General features: G+C 40.1%; 1 protein-coding gene across 36 annotated transcripts in view; it reads left to right on the top strand.

The window, feature by feature from the left end:
- Window positions 1-23904, top strand: part of LRRFIP1 (LRR binding FLII interacting protein 1) — a 130095-nt gene that overhangs the window by 41649 nt on the left and 64542 nt on the right. For 31 of the 36 annotated variants that reach the window (XM_078379056.1, XM_078379048.1, XM_078379053.1 and 28 more), the window contains exon 2: window positions 15549-15635. In XM_078379056.1, coding sequence (XP_078235182.1) covers window positions 15549-15635 — 87 coding nt within the window. Of the gene's footprint in view, window positions 1-313; window positions 442-7789; window positions 8058-15548; window positions 15636-23904 lie in introns of those variants that run through there. The other 5 variants (XM_078379007.1, XM_078379033.1, XM_072977539.2 and 2 more) reach the window with 4 other exon arrangements.

The raw sequence follows: 23904 nt of genomic DNA on the forward strand, positions 1-23904 counted from the left end.
GCTGCCTTTCTCCTGATTAGAGGACACAAGGTGGCTCACAATATATTAGAAAAAAATAGAATTAAAAACAATCAGTTAAACATTAAAAACAATTAAACTATACACTAATTAAAATATAATTGAATAATAAAAAGCAAGTAAATATTAAAAACTATCTTAACTTTAAAAAGGCATTCAGGGACTCAGCCATAATAGTTAAAGCCTGCTTAAGAGATGTGTCTTCAGCCATTGGTGGACAGATGAAAGGGGGGGGGCAAGCCTGATCTCCCAAGGGAGGGCATTTCATAGTCTGGGAGTCACTACAGAGAAGGCTAGCATGCTACGAAGATTCGGAGACGACTTGACGACAGATTCGAATAGACTTCCGGTTGGGGGGCATCAGCGTTTGGCGTTGTTGAGACAGAGCTCTGAGAAATTTTGGGCTATAGCTGGTGATGCAAGGTAAATCCTCTGAAATTTTTTTACTTATGAGAGAGCCTCTTTGCTGATAATAAGCTCAGAGAAGAGAAGAGTTTGTGCTGCAGACACCTTCTGTCTGAGAGTTGAGCAGCACTTTATAACCAATATACTCCCCCTCGCATAATACCAGACAAGGAGCCAAGAAGTCAAGGTGCCGGCTGCTGGAATGTTAATGTTTATCTTCTTTCCTTGTTATTAAACATTCCTGCAAGAAACTCTGATGTGAGACTCTTAAGGAACCATCTGTGCATTACCAGTTTTAAACCCTGTCGAAGAATATATTTTAAAAAATTAACCAGAGGCCAACTGCAAATCACTAACACACTAAATAAGACTCTGACCAGCTAACCACTAAGACTTCAACTGACCACCAAGAACGAAAGGGGTGGACAAAGAGCAGGCACGCCCCAAGCTCCACTCCCTCTATGTTTTTTTACTTATGTTTTTATTTTTTTATCTACTTTTTATCTATTAAGCTTTTAGAAATAAGTTTTTTTATTGCTTGCAGCTTTTATTATTCAAGAGTCAGCTGCTGTCACCTGCTTATCATTGTTTTACTGTGATTTTAACTGCCTACTCCATTAACAAACCACTTTCGTCAAGTTGCTCGCCATCAAAATAAGCCTTTTTCTGAATGCTAAAGTTTTTATTTTTTAAATATATTTTTAAATTTTTAAATATATTTTTAAATTCTGTTTCAAATATTTTATATTTTAATTGGAGATTGTTGTCAGTGAGAGGAGCAATTTGCCTTGAATCTGCAATCAGCAAATTCCCAAACTCCTACCGAACTAAAACACAGGGTAATTAGGGAGAATGGGAAACAAGCGTCATTGATCAAGCCCAAGTTACCATCCAAAGCAGCGAAGCAACTGAAAATAGATAAGCTTCTAACAACCAACTGCTCAGTGAGTAACTTAGTTGCTGGACCCCCATTTTAATCATTGAGGGACAAGATGCTGAATCCCCCCTGCACATTCCTATTAAGGCTGTTTCAGATGCTGCTATCAAACACTTGCCCACCCATCTAGCAGAACATTGTTTGCTCACAGCTCAAACCGTCGACGCAATATTTAATAATCTACAAAGGGTGTGTCACAAAATGAATGCAGTTGAATTTGCTTTGGGGAAACTCACGGAATCACTGACCCAGGCGCTAAGAAACCCTCAATTAAAGAGGAACATGCAAGGCAACCAGATGGAGAAAAAAAACAGTACTGAGCCGCAAAAAAACCTCCAACTCCAACCTGCTCAGTACATAAGGGAGGCTGCAAGGAGCATGAATATCTTTGAGCCTACTCAGATCTTGCTGCAAATTGCACCCATCTCAATCAACAGGAGGAGATGGGACTCACATGAGACAGTTTTAACTTCCCTAAGTCAACTGCTAATGACAGATGCACACAAAATAGACCTAACAAAATCCACCACGACTAGATAGGCGGGATATAAATTAAATAAATAAATAAATAAATAAATAAATAAATAAATAAATAAAAACCATTAAATGGCTTCCTCACTCCAAGGGTCAAAAGAGGGTACAACTCTCCTTTGAACACACACTGATCCCACTCATGCTATTCAAAATGAAAACTTTTCTAGCTAAATTTCAGATTACACCTATTAGAGTCTTCTCAAATACATCTCTTACACCCCTGCTTCAGAGAAACTCAACACAAAGAGAGCCTAGCACTAACAGCCGGGAAACCAAGGCAGAAGTCCCGAAAAGTAAATTAATGTCCCCAGCATCTCTGTTAACTCTGCAACCAAGGGATCAAGCACCCAAACCTAAGAAAGGGACCTTTCAGGAGATTGCCCTCACTCATTCTGAAGCCCCACCCTCCAATAAGGAAGTCTTAGCTACTCTTACCAAATTCAATACCAATTGGGAGGAAACCAAAATCAACTTGGCCTCTCTACAAACATCAGCTGAATTCTTGAGTGACCACACTGTGATGCCACTCATTCTTACCCCACCCAACCATGAAACTCATTTCCAAGCTTCTAGGAAGATGGTCCAACAGAAGCTGGCAAATATCTCTACACAGTTGATGGACTGCCATCCAATGGCCCTGATTCTTCTAGACCCAGAAGACCCCAAGGACAACTCAACCGCTAGGCATACATTGAAATCACCCATTAAACTTAAAGTGGCAACAACCCCTCTTGTTCCTGCACCCACAAGATTTAGCCCTATTATCAATCAATCGCCAAGAGATCTGCAGCTACAGCTTGATATTAAAGATGAAGCTTTATCAAAAGAGGCCCTGGACAGCTTCATCTTTCTCCCATGGGAAAAGCAGGTACTGACACTTAAAAAGATAGAGGTTGTAAGGCAGGAGCTTGTGACTCTCCTTGAAACTCGCCGGCCCAACATTACAATTCAGGCTGAAGTACATTCAGAACCGACACCCTCCGTCGATGCTCCAACCCTTTTATGACAGAACTGCCCTGACCCACAGAACAGCTCCAGCTCCCAGTGCCCACTTTCAGTTTTATCATGGAACATCGCTGGTTCGCAAAATAAGTTAGCGGACAAGGAGTTTGGGAAATTTCTTTCAAGGTTTCACATCCTTTGTTTGCAGGAAACATAGCTAATTGACTCCTTTCCCCTGGTGTTACATGGGTATACCCCATTTTTGCTTCCTGCTCTTAAGCCATCCAGGAAAGGGAGAGCTAGAGGAGGTTTAGCTATTTTGGTCTCCATCAAATTGGACGCGGAGCTGGAAGTCATTTACTGATTGGAAAGTAATTTTATTCTGTCAGCATTGATAAGGGGAACATGGGGAAATGGGTTGGAGGCACTAATATGCACCAATGCCTACTGTCCACCCAGTAAAACAGAAAATTTCATCTCTTTCTGATATGAATTGGAAGAAGCGATCAACCGCTGCGAGTTTTTGCACCCGAAAGCAGCTGTAATTTTGTGTCGAGACTTTAATGCCAGAGTTGGCTCTGGATCAACTGAGACAGCAGTTGATTCAGACCTAGAGTTTAATGAACCCTTCCTATCTGACCGACACTCTTTGGATAAAGTCCTCAGCAAACAAGGTAGGAAGCTAGCCGAGACAATGTCTGGCCTAGAACTAATTTGCCTTCACGGCAGCTCTCGGGATGACTCAAAAGGATATTTCACCTTCCTTAATAGTTGGGCAGGGAGTGTCATTGATTATATATTTTGCTCCCCTAGGTTGGTGTCCCAGGAGACACCACAGAGAAGGCCATCTCTCATGTCCCCATCAGTTGTGCCTGTGCTGGCAAAGAGTGCCTCCTCTAGTGACCTTAAATGCTGAGAGGGCTCATATTAGGAGATATGGTCCTTCATGTAGCCCGGACCCAAGCTGTGTAGGGCTTTAGAGGTAATGACCAGCACTTTGAATTGGGCCCAGAAACAGGCAGTGCAGTTATTGTAACATATGACATGTTCCCTATAACTGGCCCCAATCCGTAGTCCAGCTGCTGCATTCTGAACCAGCTGAGGTTTCCAAACCATCTTCAAAGGCTATTACATAGAGTATGTTACATGAATCCAAGTAGGCTATAACTAAGGCATGTGTCAGTGAGACCAAATCATACAGCTCAAAGATGGAAGAAATTGTTGAGTGAAGTAGTATCTGTTTGCATCAAATTATTTGTTTGAGCACTTTGCAAATTTGTGTGGTTTTTGCCTCTTATATGATTGTTGCTATATACCAGTGGCGGCAAACCTTTTTGAGCCTGAGTGCCCAAACATGGGGGGGGGGGAGGGAACCAGAAGTGGTGGCGGAAGGAGGAATCATGAGCTTGGAGGTTCCTTGAGAGCCCACTCCAGATCCAGCGCCAGCTGCTCCAGATCCTGGCCTTCTTCCTGTCGAAGTGCCAGCACCGCGGCTGCAGCCACCTCCGCAGGTTTAGCTGATGGGGAGAGAGTAGCTCTCCGGCAACTTATGGCTTGCGTGCCCTCAGAAAGGGCTCTGCGTGCCAGCTGTGGCACATGTGCCATAGGTTCACCATCGCTGCTATATACTGTGCTTGAAGCTCATGATGCTTAGGGAGGAACTACTGCTGAGAGTGTAAGTGATTTAGTAGGGGCAGAAGTAGCACCCTCCAGGCCTATAGCTGTACTGACAACAAGCCCTGTGTGCTTATGGACAGGAATGAGTGAATAGGGGACTAACCAGGAGCATTTTGTGTGGCATTTGGCAGAAGAGTTTGAGAGGAGATACATGGAGTGCAATGTCACTGCTTATTTTGGACAAACAGACTTGGATGTTAGGGAGGCAGTGCATTGATTTGCGTTTTAATGCCATCTTCATCTCTCTGCCTGAGAATGTAGAAAACTACATCTCCAGTAAGTGCAAGCTGGCTGCCTTGCTGGATGGTAGCAGCTTCAGAACTTCCTATCTATGTTTCACTCATTAGGGAAGATGGGGTGCTTCTGGACTGATGAAACCATCATAGAAAAGCAACAGACAATGAGTGCTACTAGGGAGGAAGAAGGACACCAAGTTCAGGAAGCAGGCAAAGGGAGGAATGTGACACACAGATGCCGGACTATCAGGAAGCATGATGTGTCCTTGGAGCTACACAACCAATAGGAAACCCTCCCCTTGGACACTGACTCTGGGCTACTGGAACAGGGCAGCAGTCACAGGCTTCAGAGAGTATGGGTGGCATGGAGGGTTCTGTGGGTGGAAGGATCCCTGCTACTCCTGGAGGAGGAAACCTGTGGTGGTGATGGATGACTCCCTGTTGAGAGAGACAGAGGCAGCATTTTGCAGACCTGGTAATTCAGGCTCAATGAGTGTCACCTTTCCTTTTGAAAAGGCCTTCAATGAATTGCAAATGACTGTGAGGCTCTGTGTGAGAAGGTGGAGGGCCATGGGGACCAATTGTTTTTTCATCACTCCTTCCTGTTGCAAGTCATGCCTCTGGAAGAAATGCAAGAATACTGGAAGGGAACACTTCTGCATGAATGATTATTTTGGGGGGCGGAAATGTGGCTTGGACTATTTTCATGGGGTCATAAGAAGAGAAGGATTGCACTTCACAGGCACTTGAAAGAACATGTTTGATGAAAGTCTTAGAAACCTCATCAGGAGGGCTGTAAGCTGTAAACTGAATTGTGCCAGAGAGGAAAACTCTATTCCAGGGAATAGGAGATGACCAAGTAGTGAGGGCAAGAGTGACCTGCCAAGAAATTGGAAAACACAATAAGAACAGAGGTTGAGGAATGACCCATGACTCCAGATTTTATATTAGGTTGTGCATTTGGATTTTTCAGACTCCAGCTCTCAACATTCTCCCAGAATTACCTTGACAGAATTCTGGGAATTCTCATCCACAGATCTATACTTGCAGACATCTGTATTTCCCTTACCTAGAGCAAGACCTAAGTACTTTGGAGGCTGTGTTTTAGGTCTCCTTTCCTGCCGCAGTGCTTTTTTTGAGTTGTACTTCTTCAGGAGGCACCCTCTATAGCCCCTAAGGGTGGAAAAGTCTGCAGTTCCCAAAAAGCATTGTTTGTATTATTCTTTTGCCTACTCCCAGCATGTCATAACCACAGTGCTGAATCCCAGGAGCCCTTAAACTTGTGATGTATAAAGGGCGTCTGACTGTTTGCAAAATGCTGTCATTCCTTTATTAGGATGTTGTTATAGTAAGGTTCTGCATAATAGAAGTCTGTAGTTTTTTTTTTATTCTGAGAGCATCCATTAGATGGGGTCATATAATTTTCTGATTCCATGAACATAAGTGAGAGGGCTCAGCATCAATCGCCATCTTCATTGTTGTCATCATCATGTGACTTCATTTTCTGTGGTAGCATTCGAATTAAATTCAAATGGTCAATTATGGAAGATTCTGTGGTGAGAGAGAGTTTGTGAAGTAGAAAAACTGAGTTCTGTGTGCTTTCCAGCTGTCTGGGAAATGGTTTGAAGGTCTGAATACAATTGCTAGATGGGTTCAACCCAAAGCAGTTTTTCAGGACAAGTCTTCAATGTTGCTCCTTGACAATAAAAGAGAAAATAAAAATGGTTGTTAGGCAGCATCTTACTTGCTTGGGTTAGTTAATTAATACTGCCAGGAAATGTTGGTTATTAATATAAGCTCTCTTCCATTGACTGAGAAATAGCCATTTCTGGTTATTTATCCAAGGGTCAACGCAAAACTGTCTCTTTTTGTGTGTGCTCCTTTTGATATTACCGCTTCACACATAGATAACTGCCTGTCTCTTAAACAGTTGTATCTGTTTGCTTCAAACTATTTGTTTGAGCGCTTTGCAAGTTTGTGTGGTTTTTGCCTCTTGTTTGATTGTTGCTATATACCAGTGGCAGCAAACCTTTTTGACCCCGAGTGCCCAAACTGGGGTGGCGGGAATGGTGGGCTGCGGCGGCGGAACCAGAAGTGGTGGCAGAAGGCGGAATCCTGGGCACGGCGGTTCCTTGAGACCACACTCTGGATCCAGCGCCAGCTGCATTAAAAATCTTGATAATCATTTCCTTCCATTGCACTTTATTTGGAAACAGCACATCTCAAACACACTCTCTGAATTGGTGTTGGAGGACTAAAACACTCTCCAACACGCTGTGAAGCCTGGCTTCACAGCCTTTGCATTCTCCTATATGACCATAGTGAATTCAGGTATGCGGATGCGAAGATGCATCAAGGAAGAGTCTGGTGTGCCTCTTAAGTCATGTCTCTTTGTACAAAGATCTCTGTGTGGCATCACAGGTGCTGCATGTTCCTTCCCCCCACCTCCTGCATGGCTGCCCACTCCGGGAAGTGGGGGGTGGGAATGTGAGGCACCTGTGGTGCCACACTGAGATCTTTGTATGAAGAGGCACAGCATAAGTCATGCTCATCTCTAGTGTCTTGTCATGAGGGTGCCTCCAGGACTTTTTGTATGGTACTGAGGAGGTAGCTTCTTGCCATTTATCCCTTTCTGAATTAGCTGAGTTTTTTTGTGCTGTACCTGACTTGCCTCAAGGTCTTCAGTTATTCTAGAACTCTTATCATCCTGAAAACAAGCCTGAAAGGTTTCTTTGAAACAAGCCTGAAACCTTTTAAATAAGATACAAGCAGACCCTATAACATATAGCACACAACAATTTGAAGACTTTATCTTACCTGTTATAATAAGGAGCTTGAATTGTGGGATTAATATTCAGATAAACTGATATTTTATTTTCTGTCCAGGAAATTCGGCAATTACTTCATCAGTGTGTGTTAGGGCTGCAGATCATAGGTTGATGAGCTGGAGGTAGTAGCCTTCTGTGAACAAATGAAATTTTATAAGTGGGAAGTCTCTGTAGTTGGTGGGTGTTGCCTTTTTGTTTTGTTTTGAAAAAGTGAGTTGTAGATTTGGCAAATCTTTCTTCATAGTGTTAGAAACTGGAAGTGATGATCCCGGTCTCTTTTTTGTCTGTAAAAAAAAAAAATAAAGAGTTGTAATTGAGTTTGTATCTAGTAGCCATGGAACGAGGAAAATCAGGTTTTTGTGCATTGTGAGCCAGATGATTGCCTGCTGAGTCAGGAGCTGCAGCTCCTAGAGGGTGTAGTGACACAAATGATCGCTTCCCTCCCTTTCCTGACATATCTTCTGCTGCGGAGCTTTAAAGGTAAGAGTTAAATGCTGGGAGGAGGTGTGAATTTATACATAGAATTCTAGAGACTGAATTTTGTGGGAATGTTTATGCTTTTAGCTATGTCCTTCAGGAGCAGGGTGTGTGGTGACAAGGGAAGGTGATGCCCTGTAAGCACATACTGAACTCTTTCCTGTTCATCTTTGTCACACCTACCACCTGCATTCTCAGCAAAGCAGGATATGTATTCCTTGTCAAAAGCATAAAGAGTTTAAGAGGTGGTAAGTTAATTTTTCTTCAGGATGAACAGGTTAAATAGTTAATGATAAGCCCTGGATGTTTAATAAAGGTGGTTTTCTAGCAAGTGTGTGTTTAACTGTAGTTCTTGCTCTTTGGTTTGGTTTTGGTTTTCGTTTGGTTTGAGGGTGGGGTTTTTGGTGTGGATTTTGGGTCTAGAATCTGAGTGATCTCTGTAGATGTGTATGTAGAAGCAGGATGCCTGAGTCCAGACACTCTGATGCTGATAAGGGGAGAATTCATTGCTCTGCACCCTGTTTCCCAATCTGGTGAAATATATTGGTTTCATCTTGATATTTTATAGTTTTAATGGAGTCGTTGTTCACTTTTGTGTGTTGAATGAGGCACAAAAACCATGAAGCTATATTTTTCTCATGTGCATCTGAATTCACATGAAAATAGTTTTGAATGGTGAACATTTTTTTAATGAAAATCTTCTGCGAGAGTTATTCTTTCTCCTTACAGAAAAGGATACAAAAAAGTCTCTAACACTGCATGGATGTTGTTGTTCAGATTGTAGTGTAAACATTGAGCACGACAGTGGCTATTTATCTCAGGCAGTGAACTGGCTATCTGCAGTTGACCTGTGGTGTGTCTGGCTCAGAAAGGGGCTCTCTTGTGCCTATGAGAGTTGAAGTGTTTTGGTATATGAGCCTATGCTGTCCATTTCCACCCTAAAACCTTCACAGGAGGGGATCACAGTGAGACATTTTATTTCTGATTTAAATGTACACACAATCTTGTAACAGAACAAAGGTCACAGTTGACAGATGAGGGAAAAATATTGTTTCCCCCGTTTTGCCCAAATCACAGTTTTAGGGGAAGGGAGATACTTTTGCTCTCCAAGTAATTTACTTGAGCAATTTAATCACTCCGGGCATTAATTTAAACACCCTTTGGCAGTTTAAAAGATATTTCAAGGTGGTATTGAAATTGAGTTTACGTGGCAGTAAAACTGGAGCACTTCTGAGCCCTGTCTCCTCCCTACCCTCCTTTACAAGGCTCGGGGGGGGGGGGAAGAGGCAAAGCTATTCGTATCCCTTCAGGTGACAGTTTGCCTTTCTAATACTTTTTGTACCCCTTTCTGCTCAGTTGGTAGGCAGCCTGAGGGATCTGTGTACAGTGGGGTCTCTACTTAAGAACTTAATCCGTATTGGAAGGTGGTTCTCAAGTTGAAAAGTTCTTATGTTGAATCTGCATTTCCCATAGGAATGCATTGAAAACCATTTAATCCGTATCTGCTCTTTTCCGTCCATAGAAACTACAGTGGAACCTCTACTTAAGAACTTAATCCGTTTTGGAATGGTGTTCTTAAGTTGAAATGTTCTTAAGTTGAAGCAAAATTTCCCATAGGAACGGACTGAAAACCAATTAATCTGTTCTGGCTGTTTTTTTGTTATGTAGAGGTGCGTTCGTACATTAACCAAAGCTGGTTAATACGTACTCTACCACTATGGGGAGAATTTTTTTTTTAACCTAAGATGACCTAAGGTTTAAAAAAAGAGCAGGAAAGGTTTTTTTTTTTCCTGTTCTTATCTTGGATTTCTGTTCTCAAGTAGAAGCAAAATTTAGCAAATGGAGCTGTTCTTAAGTTGGATTGTTCTTAAGTAGGGATGTTCTTAAGTAGAGACCCCACTGTATAGGCTACTGTCTGCCAGGGCTTGGGCTACAGCAGCCATGGCTATAGATGGATTCTCAAACAACTGTAACCTAAAAATACTAACACTTCCCAGCTCTGCTACCTTCCACTGCTTTCTTTTTGTTTATAATGGGAGGGTCATTAGGTACAGTGAAAAGTACCTGTAAAGTTCTAGCTTGACTTATGACACCCTTGCTGGATTTCTGAGATATATGTAAGATATTTAAGGAATGATTTTACCAGTGCCATCCCCCAATGAGTTTCCATGACAGGTTGGGGCTTTGAACGCAACTCTGCTGAGTCGTAGTCCAACACTGTGTCCAAAGTAGCATTTAAACAAAGCCTGGGGAAAGAATCAGTCATACACTGCATAGGTGGAATTTGTATGAATTTGGTTCAAGTAATGCTTGGTATGTCAGTATAGCAAAAGAAATGTTTTCATATGATCTCTGTCTCCTAACCTAATACTGTATGTACAAGCTGCTACCTATAACATTTATACTTTGCATATTGTGTTTTGAATATTAAAGAAGCAGAAGGTATTTGTAATGAGTTGTTAGTCTGTGAAAAGATTCTGCATTTGATTTGCTAAAATCAGAGCTCATGAATGTTCTGGAGTGAGTGAGTATGTATGTATGTATGTATGTATGTATGTATGTATGTATGTACGTACGTACGTACGTATGTACGTATGTATGTACGTATGTATGTATTCATACATACATACATACATACATACATACATACATACATACATACATACATACATACATACATACATACATACATATGACTAAGAAAGGACCCAAGGTGGTTTACATCATTAAAACATAATATTAAAGCTAAAAACAGTGAATCGTGTAAATATTAAATAAATTCACCTGTCAGGATGATGGGACACAGAGAAAGGCCTCTCCTGTTGATCTTAACGTCTGCGAACATTTGGAGACATGATCTTTGAGATAGCTTGGACCCAAGCTATGTAGGGCTTTATAGGTTAAAACCAGCACTTTGAATTGCACATCGAATTGGATCGGCGGGCAATGCAGCTGCTGTAACAGATGGGTTATGTAATCCCTGTAACCAGCCCCAGTCAGATATCTGGTTGAAGCGTTTTGGACCCGCTGAAGTTTCAGAGCACTTTCCAAAGACAACACCACCTAAAGCGTGTTGCAGTAATCCTACTTAATATGCATGCTTCATGAAGGAACCTCACTCAAAATAAGATATAACTCCCAGGGTCACCTCACTAATTCTGTCAGTACAGAGAAAGGTGCCAAGCAGGGTTGTATATTGGCCCCACTTTTATTCAATTTTCATATTAACTCTATGGTGGTCTGCCTTCATAATGTGAACTTTCACCCACCAAAATTGGCTAGAAGGCTCATCTCTATTTTACTTTATGCAGATGATGCAGCATTACTCTCACCTATTGGCCTTAAAAGAGCATTGAAGGTGTTAACACACTACTGCAAGGAGGAACAACTACAACTTAACTACCAGAAAACTAAAATCATGGCATTTGCCAAAAGACCTAAAAGTTACTCCTGGAATATAGATTGCCATAAAATTGAACAGGTTTCATCTTTTAAATACAGTGGTGCCTCGCTTAACTGGCGCCCCGTTTAACGATGAAATCGCATAGCGATGAAGATTTTGCAATCGCAAAAGTGATCACATTGCAATGTTTTAAATAGGGAAAAATCGCTTTGTGATGATTGGTACCCTGTTTCGCTTACCGATCATCGCAAAGCGATGATTATTTAACAGCTGATCGGTGGTTCCAAAATGGCCGCTGGGTAAAAAAAATGGCCGCCCACTGTTTTCTGGGATGGATTAACCAGTGGTAGAGGACGGATTAACCAGCTTTGCATTAGTTCCTATGGGAACTAATGCTTCTACTTGCGAACAGCGCCTCTAGATAAGAACGAAAAACAGCTGGAACGGATTAATCGGTTTTCAGTGCATTCCTATGGGAAATTTGACTTCTACTTACGAATGTTTCAATTAATGAACATCTTCCGGGATGGATTAAATTCATAAGTAGAGGTTCAACTTTATACTGTCCTTTTGATGTTACAGTGTTTTGTGCATATAAAGGAGGTTGACAGAATAGGGTCTTGTGCATTGCTGTTGTGTTATGTAGCTTTTCAGAATACATAAAAGCTAAGCTTAGTTTATTTCTGAGTAGGTGCTCTGCCTCTGAAAATAAACTTTATGGAAAATTTGGAGTGAAAATGTGAAAACAGATAGATCTTTTTTGTCACCTTCTCTTACGTGGGAAGAGAAGACGAATGGGAAACTTGTTCAGTTCCATTTTTGCCTCTATGGTTACTTATGTGGAAATATTGATGTGGTTAAGCAGACTAGAACTGCCTAGTCAGGTTTCTCTTGAAAACTTAATGTTTAATATCCACATAAAGTTTATGTTGAACTTTTCAGCAAAGCATTCATAGTAACAGCAGTCAAGCCTGCAAAGCTTTGCCAAAGTCTTTTGTGTTGCTCCTTTGCACTGTCTCAGACTATTCAGTTTTCTTGAGCTCTTTGTAATGGCATTATTACTCAAAATATATGGATCCTGCTTATATGGGTAATATCTCTACAGCACATATCAATACTCCTTTGCCTTTTAGCTTTTCAGTTCTAGCTGTGACTCTGAGACAAATGAAATAGTGTTTTTAATACGTACGACTATTTCAAGATAATGCCAGGATTCTGTCATGCCTTTGCTGGATCATCTCTGTTACTCGGTGGGTTTTATAGATTTTCCCATCATGCTTTGTCACATGCAGGGATGTTTTGAAATCTTCACCAAGCAGAAAGATTTCCCTAGATTTTCCACATGGTTGAATTTTATTGATCAGAATCCTGTTGGCAATTTACTTTTGTGTAAGGGACACTGGGTAAATGGAGATGGCAAACTGTTACTCATTAAGAAGGTGTTGGTTGTGTTCCTGGGTGCATGTCCACTTTTACAACTGGTTGCATTTATTCTGTTGTGTCATCAAAGCCAATCCCAATAGGGTTTCAAAGATATGTTAGATATTGAAGGAGTGTCTGTCATTGCCATCCCCCAGTGAGTGTCCATGGTGATCAGAGAGTTAAATCCAGTTCTTCTGAGTCCTAGTCTGTCACTCTATCTACTATACTGTACTGGCTCTCCTTAAGCTCATTAATGAGCAGAAAGTTGCTGTAGGATTGTGTTATGAGGCTTCATGCATCCAGACTTAGCCATACAAGGCCTTCTAGGTCTTCATTTTCTACCACAGTCCTTCCTGGGAGGAAGCTGCAGAGATCCTTCCTGGATATTAAATATTAACAGCTGCTTTAGGTATCTGGCTGTTGAGCCAGAGACTAGGAGCTTAATTCCCTACAGCATCTCCTTGACAGGGGCTAGACTCCATGATCCATAGAGCCCCTTCCAGCTCTGCAGTAGGTGGTGGTGGTGATGAATAGAGCACTTTAAATTTATTTGTTTAACAATTCGGAATGTGTACATTTTGTTTTTACTTGCAAAAAGCTAATAGTTTTACTATCTGTGAAATTCCATGGTGAAGGCTTGGATGAGGTACATTTGTTGTGTACACCATTAATCTTATTTTAGAAATTTATGTTTAGTTGTTACCATGTTTGTCATATGATAGCATTATTGTGCATGTGTTCAAGTGTGCAGGAAGCAAATAGGAGCAGATATTAAGATAAAATGCACATGGATAATTCCAGTTCGGCCCAAGAGACTGTCCACACATGTGTAGAGAATATTATTTATTTCAAAACATTTTTAGGGAGCTGGATGCTTTTTCAAAGCTACTTTTTAAGAATACATTCCCCCCAACAGGACAGGAAATTTTTTTTGTTGTGTTTGGAAATCAATGCAATGTGATTATCATACCTTTTAACATAATGAGAATGTCATAAACTCACACTAGTTATAAGCAACAGCCAAAATATAAGGACGGAAGTAATAGTGTGTCAAGGTATAGGTGGAACAAATGGTTTCATGCCGTAGCAAAATTAACTTGTGCGGCAGCAGGATAATGTGGACTTGTCGATTATTACAAGATAGTATGAAGTCAGGAAACCAACCAACTTCTCTCCACCATGTACCTGGTAAGCCAGGCATTTGTATTTGTCCAGAGGATCAAGGACTTCTGATCAATACAAGGCGCTTCCCTCTTCTTTGTCATTTGTAAAAGACAGTGAGGTAACAATGAGATTAAGTTTTCAAGTTAAAATGAAAACTTAGAGGGTATCCTCTTGGTAAGCACTTTATGGAACACATGTGAAAAATAACTGAATTGTCAAGAGTTTGTTTAGGATTAAAAGTAAAGTGCCTTTTCTGTGTACTTTATTTAGCTTGCAAGCAGATAATTCCATTTCAGTACAGAAATGTTGAAGCGGGCGCTTGAAGGCAGTTGATAAATTCTTACGGTGTGCACAGGAGGCTGACAGTGGAAACATGTAGCATATTCATGTGTGATCTATTTCTGACACATGAATGTTAGGAGAGTGAAATCAGAGCATTTATTTATAGATGTAGTTGCCGATGGAACCAGTTTTTCATGTTGGCCCTTTTCTTGCATGTTACTGGTACTTTATATAGGTTTAAGGTGAAAGATTTTATGCTAACTGGCTCCCCAGTTACGTTTAGAGTGAATCAACTCTTTTGAAATACATCCCATATGTAATCATATGTAGCTGTGATCATTTTATAGATATCTAAAAAAGCAGTAATAGCATTACTGATTTGATTCGGGTGAGCTAAATAGCTCAAAGTAATAAGCAAGCTTTTGAATTCCTTGGAACTCTTTGCTCAAGCTTTAAAAAACAGATAGTGGGTTAAGGGTGGAGAGGAAGAAATATGTTTCAGAGCAGCCCCTAGTTCAGTTTTTAACAACTGGTGTTATGCAGATTTCATTACCTTGAAAATTCTGTTTGTGCAAACCACTCATGTCTGAAGATGAAATGCTGACTGTCTCTTTAAAATATAAATGGCAGCGGTAATTTATATTGATAGTGGTGCTTATAAAACAAGAAAATTGTGGCAGTGCCTACATTTTCCGTATATGAGATTTAATTCAATGGTACATAATGAATCAGTAGAAACTTTTATGTCTAATTGGAGGGGTGAGCAAAGAGCAGCCAGCAGGTGTTTCTAGACTGCAGTTCCCAGCATTCCTTACCTTCCTGGCTAACTAGGGGTTATTTGCAGTTGCGTTTGAACAATATCTTGGGGGTTGGGGGGGGGAGACATTCTCTACCTAGATGTCAAAGGAAAAATGATGACAAACTGTTACTGATTTATCACAGAAACAATTTGCTGGAGAAGCTGCCTTTATTCTAACTAAGGGTTGTGCACATAAAACATTAAAGACTAACATATTATGCTAGAAGTGCAAATGATGTATATTTAAGATATTTAGAAATAATGACAAGCCTTAGTGTACCATCTGTGTACTTCATGCTGACTGTTCTGCTATGAAGTTAGAGGTAAAGACAGCCTGGAATATGCAGGGTGACGTGTCGTTTAGATATTCCTGGGAGTATAAACTGTGTGAAAACTGTGTTTTCATTCTTTTTTTTTTCCATAGGCTGAAGCGAGGCTTGCAGCAAAGAGGGCCGCGCGAGCAGAGGCACGAGAAATCCGAATGAAGGAACTTGAGAGGCAGCAAAAAGAGGTATGTAAAAGACGCCCCGGTTTTGTGTTGTTTGACTATTTCTTCATTCTGCCATCCCAAAATTTTTGTAGCAGTTGTTTGACTCAAATCCTTTGGACCACAGATTATGGTGATTGTAAGAAGTCTGTTTAAAGATCTGAGCACGATATGTATGATACTGTTGTGGCTGACTTTTCATTGGAATAATAATGATAAAAACTAAACTAGGGCATAATTCAAATACACACCCCTCTTGCTGTTTCATTGAACTATAGTGCTCTTGTTACTGGGGGGGGGGGGAAATGACTCTTTGGGGAATGTGCATTCCTCCATTTGACTTCTGCTTTCTGATCACCTGTCAGTAAACTGAACTGAAATGTAAAGCAGTGTTCACAGCCTAAAAATGGAGCAGTTCTAGTTCTTTATGACAGCTGGAGAGTGATTACATCTCTTTGCTGAGTTCAGGATCACTATTTGCATGTTGATTGGGAAGTGAAATTTAAAGGGACAACTGTTTGTCATATGACAGGCAAATTTATACACCAAGTTGCCACAGACCTCCGACTGTGGCTACAATATTGCTGCTGATTGTTTGCTTCCACATTTAGTTGCAAAGGCTGCTTTGTTAAAGGCTTCAGTAGCAAACTGAAGTTCTAAAGAGTCCTGCTACAACTGTTGTTTCCTTTTGTGTAGAATACTTCTTTGCAGACTTTGCTAGAAGGTTTACTCGTCTGGCAGACTATTTATATCCTCCTGCTGTGCCAATCATGAGTAATAGGATTTCCTAAACAGCATTACAAGAGACCATTGTGAATAAATATTGTGAACCCTGTTGTGAAGATGAGAGGATGTAACTGTATTCTTTGTTGTATAGACACTTTGTTTGCACAGATACTTTAAGTCTCTTAACACCTTCCCACTTCCAAAGTTCAGAGTGTTTTTATTGTTTTGAGTATCTGAACTTCTTATCAGTACCTACCACAGCAACTGAATTAATTTCATAAACATTGACTTTTTTCATTATGCCATTAGCAAGAAAAGGAGAAACAAATGATGAAATTATTTCTTCCAAAGAGAAGGATGCTATCCCTGCATAAATTAGTATGTCATAATGAACAGGGTCAGTTATGATGACATTGTAATGAAAATGTGTAATTACTAAATAGTGAGTGAAATTGCCATGCCACCAATTGGAAAATGGAAAATAAATTTTATTTAAATATTTAGCATAAACAAAAATGGCCAGAATCCTGTTTGTGCAACTTGGGCCTGAGACATGTGGTGGCAATCTTAAAGTCTTCTCCCACTGACCCAAGGACCCAAAAAGCTTCCCCAGGTCAAAATAAAATCCCTAGAAGCCTTGGAAATGGGAGATAGGGACAGGATAGGAAACTTAAAATGTGTGGCTGTTGAAATCATCAGTCTTACTTTTATGGAACAATGTGAACAGGATTCTGCCATTTTTTGATACTTAGATTAGAAGTAAGAGTATAGTAGCTACCATGTTTCCCCCAAAATAAGACAGGGTCTTATATTAATTTTTGCTTCAAAAACGAATTAGGGCTTATTTTCAGGGGATGTTTTTTTTTTCTTTTATGTACAACAATCTACGTTTATTCAGATACAGTCATGTCATCTTCTTCCGGTTGCTGCACAATAGTGGAGAGTGGGGCTTCACTTAACTGGGGCTTTTTGGGGGGGGGGGGTAGAACTTAAATTACAAACATCCTGAAAAATCAGACTAGGGCTTATTTTCAGGGTAGGTCTTATTTTCAGGGAAACAGGGGAGTTGTAGCAGCCACTGTGTTACTTAAATATAGTCAGTAGAAATGACACCAAGGCGTCATTATACAAAAGCCATACATTTTTTTAAAAAAATGTTCCAGTATAGTCCTACCTCAAAATCAGGACTCATCCGTCATATCAGGGATTCTGACCCCTGAACATTTTCTCAAGAACCCTTTAGAACTTTATAGACCTTCAGGGAAAAATCAGAAGCCTATATTCATCACAGCTTGCATTTATCCTCCCCAAAAGGGTTAATTCCATAATGAAATCAGGTAATTGTTTCCAATCATAACAAAATACATTTGAATATGAAAGCATATGTGTTTTCATTGTTGCAATGTTTCCTATGCATCAGCTTATTTAACTCTACAAGCTTTATTTGTACATTGCTTCTATCAACACAAAAATACTCCAGAGTTTGGAAACATCCAAAAGTCTTACAGCTATGAAAAATGGTAGGCACAAATGTAATAAAAATACACTTTAGTTGCAGGTAACTACATAAGTCAGAATTCAATCCGAAATACATTCAAACTATCTTTTTAGAGTAAAAAAGAACAATGAGAATGTTTCAGTTGCACTCTAAAAATGCAAGAGCTTATATCCTAAAAAGGCACATTTAAAAAGCAAATGGTAGAGAATACATCTCTTAAAATATTAAAGTTATTAATGTTAAATATCTGTAAAAATAATACACATTACTTAGCATTTTAGCATATCTAAATGCACATGAAAATTTATTAAACAATATTCTCACCCAGCCAAGCCAGCCTAGTGCCCATTTCCTCTGTGGAGGAAAATCCATGTTGATTGTTGTTGTTGGCTTTTGCAAATGAAGCCTGCTGCTGTGTTGTTTGCTACATGGGCATTATTGATATCCAGTGTGTGGTGTAGAATGTTGTGTTGCCTTGTGATGATGATTTGGATTTGTATGTTTGTGTCTTATATCCCTATATTCTTTCAGTTGTTTTCCTTTCCCTTCAGCTGTCAACAATCCTTTCTCCAGGGGACTCGAGATCCAGTAGCCTAGAGAACCAATATTTTTTTCAGTAGGAAATTTTGTTGTTATTGCACCTGCTGTAGCTCCATGAATCTGTAACTTAAATCTCATGGGCTGCTGCTATGGCACTTATGTCATTACTTTGACTAAAATTTTGCAAAGCTTAGAGGACTAAGACTATGTTGTATCAGGACCCTATTAATATCAAGGTCCTGGAATGCCAGCCTGTTGGAGCTATAGGACTTGCAAATATAAACATGTTGAACAGTCAGGATTGTTGTGGTAGAGTGACCTTTCTCAGCTGGATAATCAGTTAATGACAGTGGTGCCCCGCATAACGAGCGATTCGTTTAACGACAAATCCACATAGCAATGTGTTTTTTGCAATCGCAAAAGCGATCGCATTGTGATGTTTCTAATGGTAAAACATTGCTTTGCGATGATCGGTAAGCATTTCACTTACCGATTTTTGCATAGCGATGTTTTTTTAACAGCTGATCGGCGGTTCCAAAATGGCCACTGGTTAAAAAAATGGCTGCCCACTGTGTTTTCGCGCCCTTTCCTCGCTTACCGGGCAGTGAAAATGGTGGCCGCATGGAGAATTTCTGCAGAACGGTGGTTTTTTTTGCCCATAGGAATGCATTAAACGTGTTTTAATGCCTTCCTATGGGCTTTTTTGCCCCACATAGCGACGAATCCACATAGCGATGATTTTTTTGGAACGGATTATCGTCGCTGTGCGGGGCACCACTTATTTTGCAGTGACTGTAGTAAGCTTGTTTAAGCCCAGTTTTAAAAGCACTTTCATTTTCAGGGCTAATTTTTCTACACTCCCCTTAATTGTTTTAACACTATACATACAAAATTGCACATTTTGACACATATTTTGCATGATAGTATCTGACTAGATGTAGCCTTTGCTGTGTTGGTGTGCTTGACATGAAGGAAATGGGACATTTTCTGTGGTACTCTCTGTGTAGAATTTAGTCCAGAGGATTTTTTTAAATTTCAAAAATAATATTTTTAGTTATTTGACTTGTTTTTAGTGAAAAAAACTGCTTCTTGGGTGATTGTTGTTGTTAGTTGTAATTGTTAATTGGTGCTGTGTGTTAATTTTCTGTTGTATCCTTATTTAGCTTTTAATTTAATTTAATTTTTATTTGGGATTGTTATAGACTATCTTGAGGGATTGCTTCTGGGATGAAAGGTGGGTAAAAATGTAGAGGTTCAAACTAATGGTAGGAATGTTCTTAAATAACAAATGTGGGATGAAACCTGCATGCCAGCTTTATATATTGTCAGACTCAGGAGAGTTGGGTTCAAAATTTTGCTCAAACACGGAAACTCACTAGGGGATAGGAATGGTAAACCAGTACTTAAACAGCTTGAAAACTCTATTAGGATCACCATTGGTTGGGAACAAATTGTTGATGCATGGTAATGCTCTACCGCTAGCAAGATAGGATGAGGGAACAAGTTAGTTCAATGTTAGTCAAGTGAAAGTTATCAATGGTATTCAAGTAATCAATGTTAGTCAAATTCAATGTTAGTCAAGTGAAAGTAAACCCACTGAAATAATGGGACTTGTTAATTAGTTCTCATTATGTATATCCCTTTGTTTTCAGTGGGTCTACTTTAGTTGCAAGTAAGAGCCTGACTACATGGGAAAAAATGTGGGAAATGCTACAGGTATGGGGTGGCCTGATTTGCATTTTTTTCACTGATCACATGACACGAGAAATGCAAATCAACTGAGAGTCCCACAGCCCTAGTCCAGTGTTTCCTCCCCACCAGAGACCCTTCTACTTATAACAAGTCAAATCTCTTCACTTCAGTTCAATTCTTTAAACTGATGCAGAAAGGATCAACCAATGCACGGACACACATTTTGGCAAAGCACTCCCTTGCTTGTTGCCTTAAGAGGGAGGATAAGGTGAGAGTGCATGCATTCACACTTGCACACAGGCACATACACACACAAATGGTACCAGTACTTACCTCTCTCCACAAAGCTTCCATTTCCCTTGTTATGTAATTGCACTGTAACATTGCAGTTGCTATAAAGTTGCACCGTAACATTGGATTTAACTGCAGTAATTTCTGCAGCTCTGATACAAGAATTTAAATTTAGAAAATTTCTAGTATTTAAATAGATCTCTTCAAGATATTCCAATGCATGTTTGACAAGTGTATATTCACATTGACCTGACAAAACTTTGTTATAATTGATTCAATCTACAAATCTTGCTTCAAAATTCAACCATCTCAAATAAAAAGGAGACCCTGATGCCCTCAAGAAAATCCTGGTTAGGTGAGGGAGCTGAAATCTGCTGAAGGGCATCTGCCCTTAGCTAATCACCTCTTGTCCTGGCAGTATATGTTAGAAAGAGAGGGGAAAAGAAGAATTAGTTACTAATAGTTGACATTTCCATATTTAAATAGCTCCAGTGTGTATTTAGCTAAGGAAAAATAAAGTTTTATTTCAGTTGCCTTTTCCTGAAATAGCCAAGGAAAATTTTGTTAATAGCTGATGGTGTCAGTTCTCTAACCATATCTGAGTATAATTTGATTGTCAAAAGTTGGAATAATCCCTGATGTAAAATAAAGTAAAATAAAAGTTTGATGTTAATGTAAAAAATTGGAAAGAAGTAAAATTTTCTTTCCCCTGGATATTTTTAGTGTACACCCACTGTCAATATAATATGCTGACCTAGTTACGGTAGTACAAAGAGAATCTTCCTCAGCAGTAGTTTACAGCAGAAGATGGAAGATCAGTTTAATTGGATAGAGTTGTCAGGAAACTGCATACATTTTATCCATGGACAATATCTGAGGAATGAACTTGTCAGGTGTTGCCCCATTTTCTTCAGAGAAACGTTAGGCATTAGGTCTATACAAAAATTGTAAAGAACAGGTATTCTATTAGAAGGCTAGTTAGAAGGAGAACAAAAATTGAGCGTACACATCATATAATGAGACCAATTAATTTGTCTAAAATCACATTTTTAAATGAGGTTTAGAAGAAATGTGGACAAATAAATTCTTACTGCATCACTCTTCTTGAGTTGATGTACTCAGGATGATGAATACCTTATTTGGGGCCCTTTGTTTTATGCTAAGTCCCACTTTTCATAAAAGGAGATGAATAGTGACATCTGTTTCTTTTTTCATGAGTCTCAAGCTTTCTCGTTTGTCTGAAAAGTCTACATTCAGTACTTGTCCAAAAAAGTAAAATAGAAGAGATGGGAAAAGTGAATAGAAGGAGGCATGTTTTGTTAAGATTGTGCGTTCCTCAATTGCCTCTATACTATCATGAAAGAAACTAATAGGGCAGTATCAAAATCTGTGAAATAAATAAAATAATGTGCATTTTTTGAGTACAGGCCACATGGGTAGGTTGTAGGTGATTCCAATTGTGTGCTAGATAGCAGGACCAGTCAGGATCAGAGCTGCCTGTGGGAATCCTGAGACTATATCTTACCCAAGTGGCTTGTGATGATTTGTGTTTTTATGTGTATTAGAATGGGATATGTAGTACTAAGATTGTCCCAATAGCATCCATTTTGATTTAAAGTCTGTTCTGTAGTAGGAAAGTTTTATATGCTGTTTCAGAGAAGCTTCGCTCTCTGGTTATCTCGTTGCTAAGCTGAGTGGAGAGCAGAGAGTTTCGTAGTCAAAATAATTCTGCCACAAAGAATGATAACAACTGAAGCTCCCTGAGAAAGTTAGGCGGAACAACAAGACCCAGGAGGCATTCTGGGAAGAAGAAGAGTGAGGAGAAAGTAAGAAGAAAGATGGAGTTTGCCTGAGAAAGGGGCAGACACGTGTTTTTCCCATAATGGACTGGTTTTCATCTAGCATCAGCCTTTGAAGACCCAAGACACGTGAGATGGATGATTTATGCTTTTTGTTAGTTAGCATAGTTTCATTTCTTTATTTTTTTAGCTGGAGTGGGGGAGTGGTGTGTTCCGTTAGTCTTGAATGAAAATGTACCTACTGAAATATTTTACTATCAACTGAAACCTTTTCTAAAGTAATTCTTTTTAATAAAACAGTAATGATTGATTTCCATGTAGAAGCTTTGTTTCTTGAACAGACCAGCTGAATGTCTAATTGGCCACGTGGGTTTGCTACCAAACTTTCAGAGCCAAATCATTCTGAGTATATCTCATGGTTATGTCTGTGTTGCTTTCTTAATAAGGAGATTGGCCTCTGAGGAAGAAAATTTAGACAGAACTTGGCTGAGTTCAATTGGCTCTGCTCAGCAGTTAGAAGTTTGTCTGGTTTTCTTACTCGTCCCGATTTCCTGCACCCCCATAAATCTCTTTGGAGATACGGGGCTGCTTACATGGTTGGCAGCGGCCGGACGGAACATGTGCTTTAGTGTGATTTATGGATTTATGGTGCTTGCTTTGTAAGTGAAGCTGCAGGCATTCTTCCGGAAGCCTTGGCTGAGGGAGTGCGTGCATGCTGACAGGCTGTAAATTAGCCAAATTGCTTTTCTCTTTCCAGCTAAGGATCTTACGGAAAGACTTAGCTGCAGTGAGGTCTGATAAGAAACAACGCTTAGGTTTTAACAGACATTAAAATCTGTTTAATTAGGCTGTTTAATGAGTGGGCATTTTCATGCAAGTAAACGGTCGCCCTTCTGAAGCTCCAGTTTAGGGCTGTTCCTGCCAGAGTGTTTTATGGCTTTGCTCTCGCCCTACAGTTTCGGCTACATGGGCAGAGAGAGATTTTACTTTTTGGGTCAGCTCGGTGTTTGCGTTGGTTGAAGCTTATATGGATCAACACTTAGCAGGAGAAGAATTTTTGGAATTGCCTGGAGAGCTGTTTGTGACTCAGAGAAAAGCTAAGATTGGTAGTGCATCTGCTAAGCTGTCTTCGGTTAGTACAGATAATAAGCCCTGGCACCAAGAGCTTTTGGAGGCTCTTGAACAGGACGTCTTGACTCCAAGTGGTGCTAAGCAAAGGATTACTTATGATTCTTCACAACTGAGAAGGGAATTACAAAAGGGAGATATAATGGCTAAACTCCCAGCACAGGACGTCCAGGATCTACTTAGATCTGATTCAGATCAGACTTGGACTAAGTTGCAACAGATGGATCAGGCAGAGGAAATGGCGGGTGCCAGCACTCCAGTAGGGAGGGGAGTGCCAGGCAGAGGCATTTCTGATGGGACAGCAGCAGCAGCAGCAGCAGCCGCCGGTGCTGAGGGCCCTGATCCTAACAAGAGTCTATCACAAGTGGATAAGTTAACAATGATGTTTGCAGATTTTGTTGCTTGTCACACTCAATCTATTCATAATCAGAACATTGATGATGAGTTATTGAAGCAGTACAGAGAGGCAGAGGTGGAGCGTTTGGTTAATAAGCTGAAGGAAAAAGAGGAGTTTGAGGACTCAATAGCCAGTGGTGATAGAAGCAATCTACCTTACTACCATGATGACCTACCTGTTAGGCCAAAGACTGCACCAATGGCGCCTAAGAGACAGAGTCAC

Source organism: Pogona vitticeps, chromosome 1 (genome assembly GCF_051106095.1).
Source record: "Pogona vitticeps strain Pit_001003342236 chromosome 1, PviZW2.1, whole genome shotgun sequence".
NCBI lineage: Eukaryota > Metazoa > Chordata > Lepidosauria > Squamata > Agamidae > Pogona > Pogona vitticeps.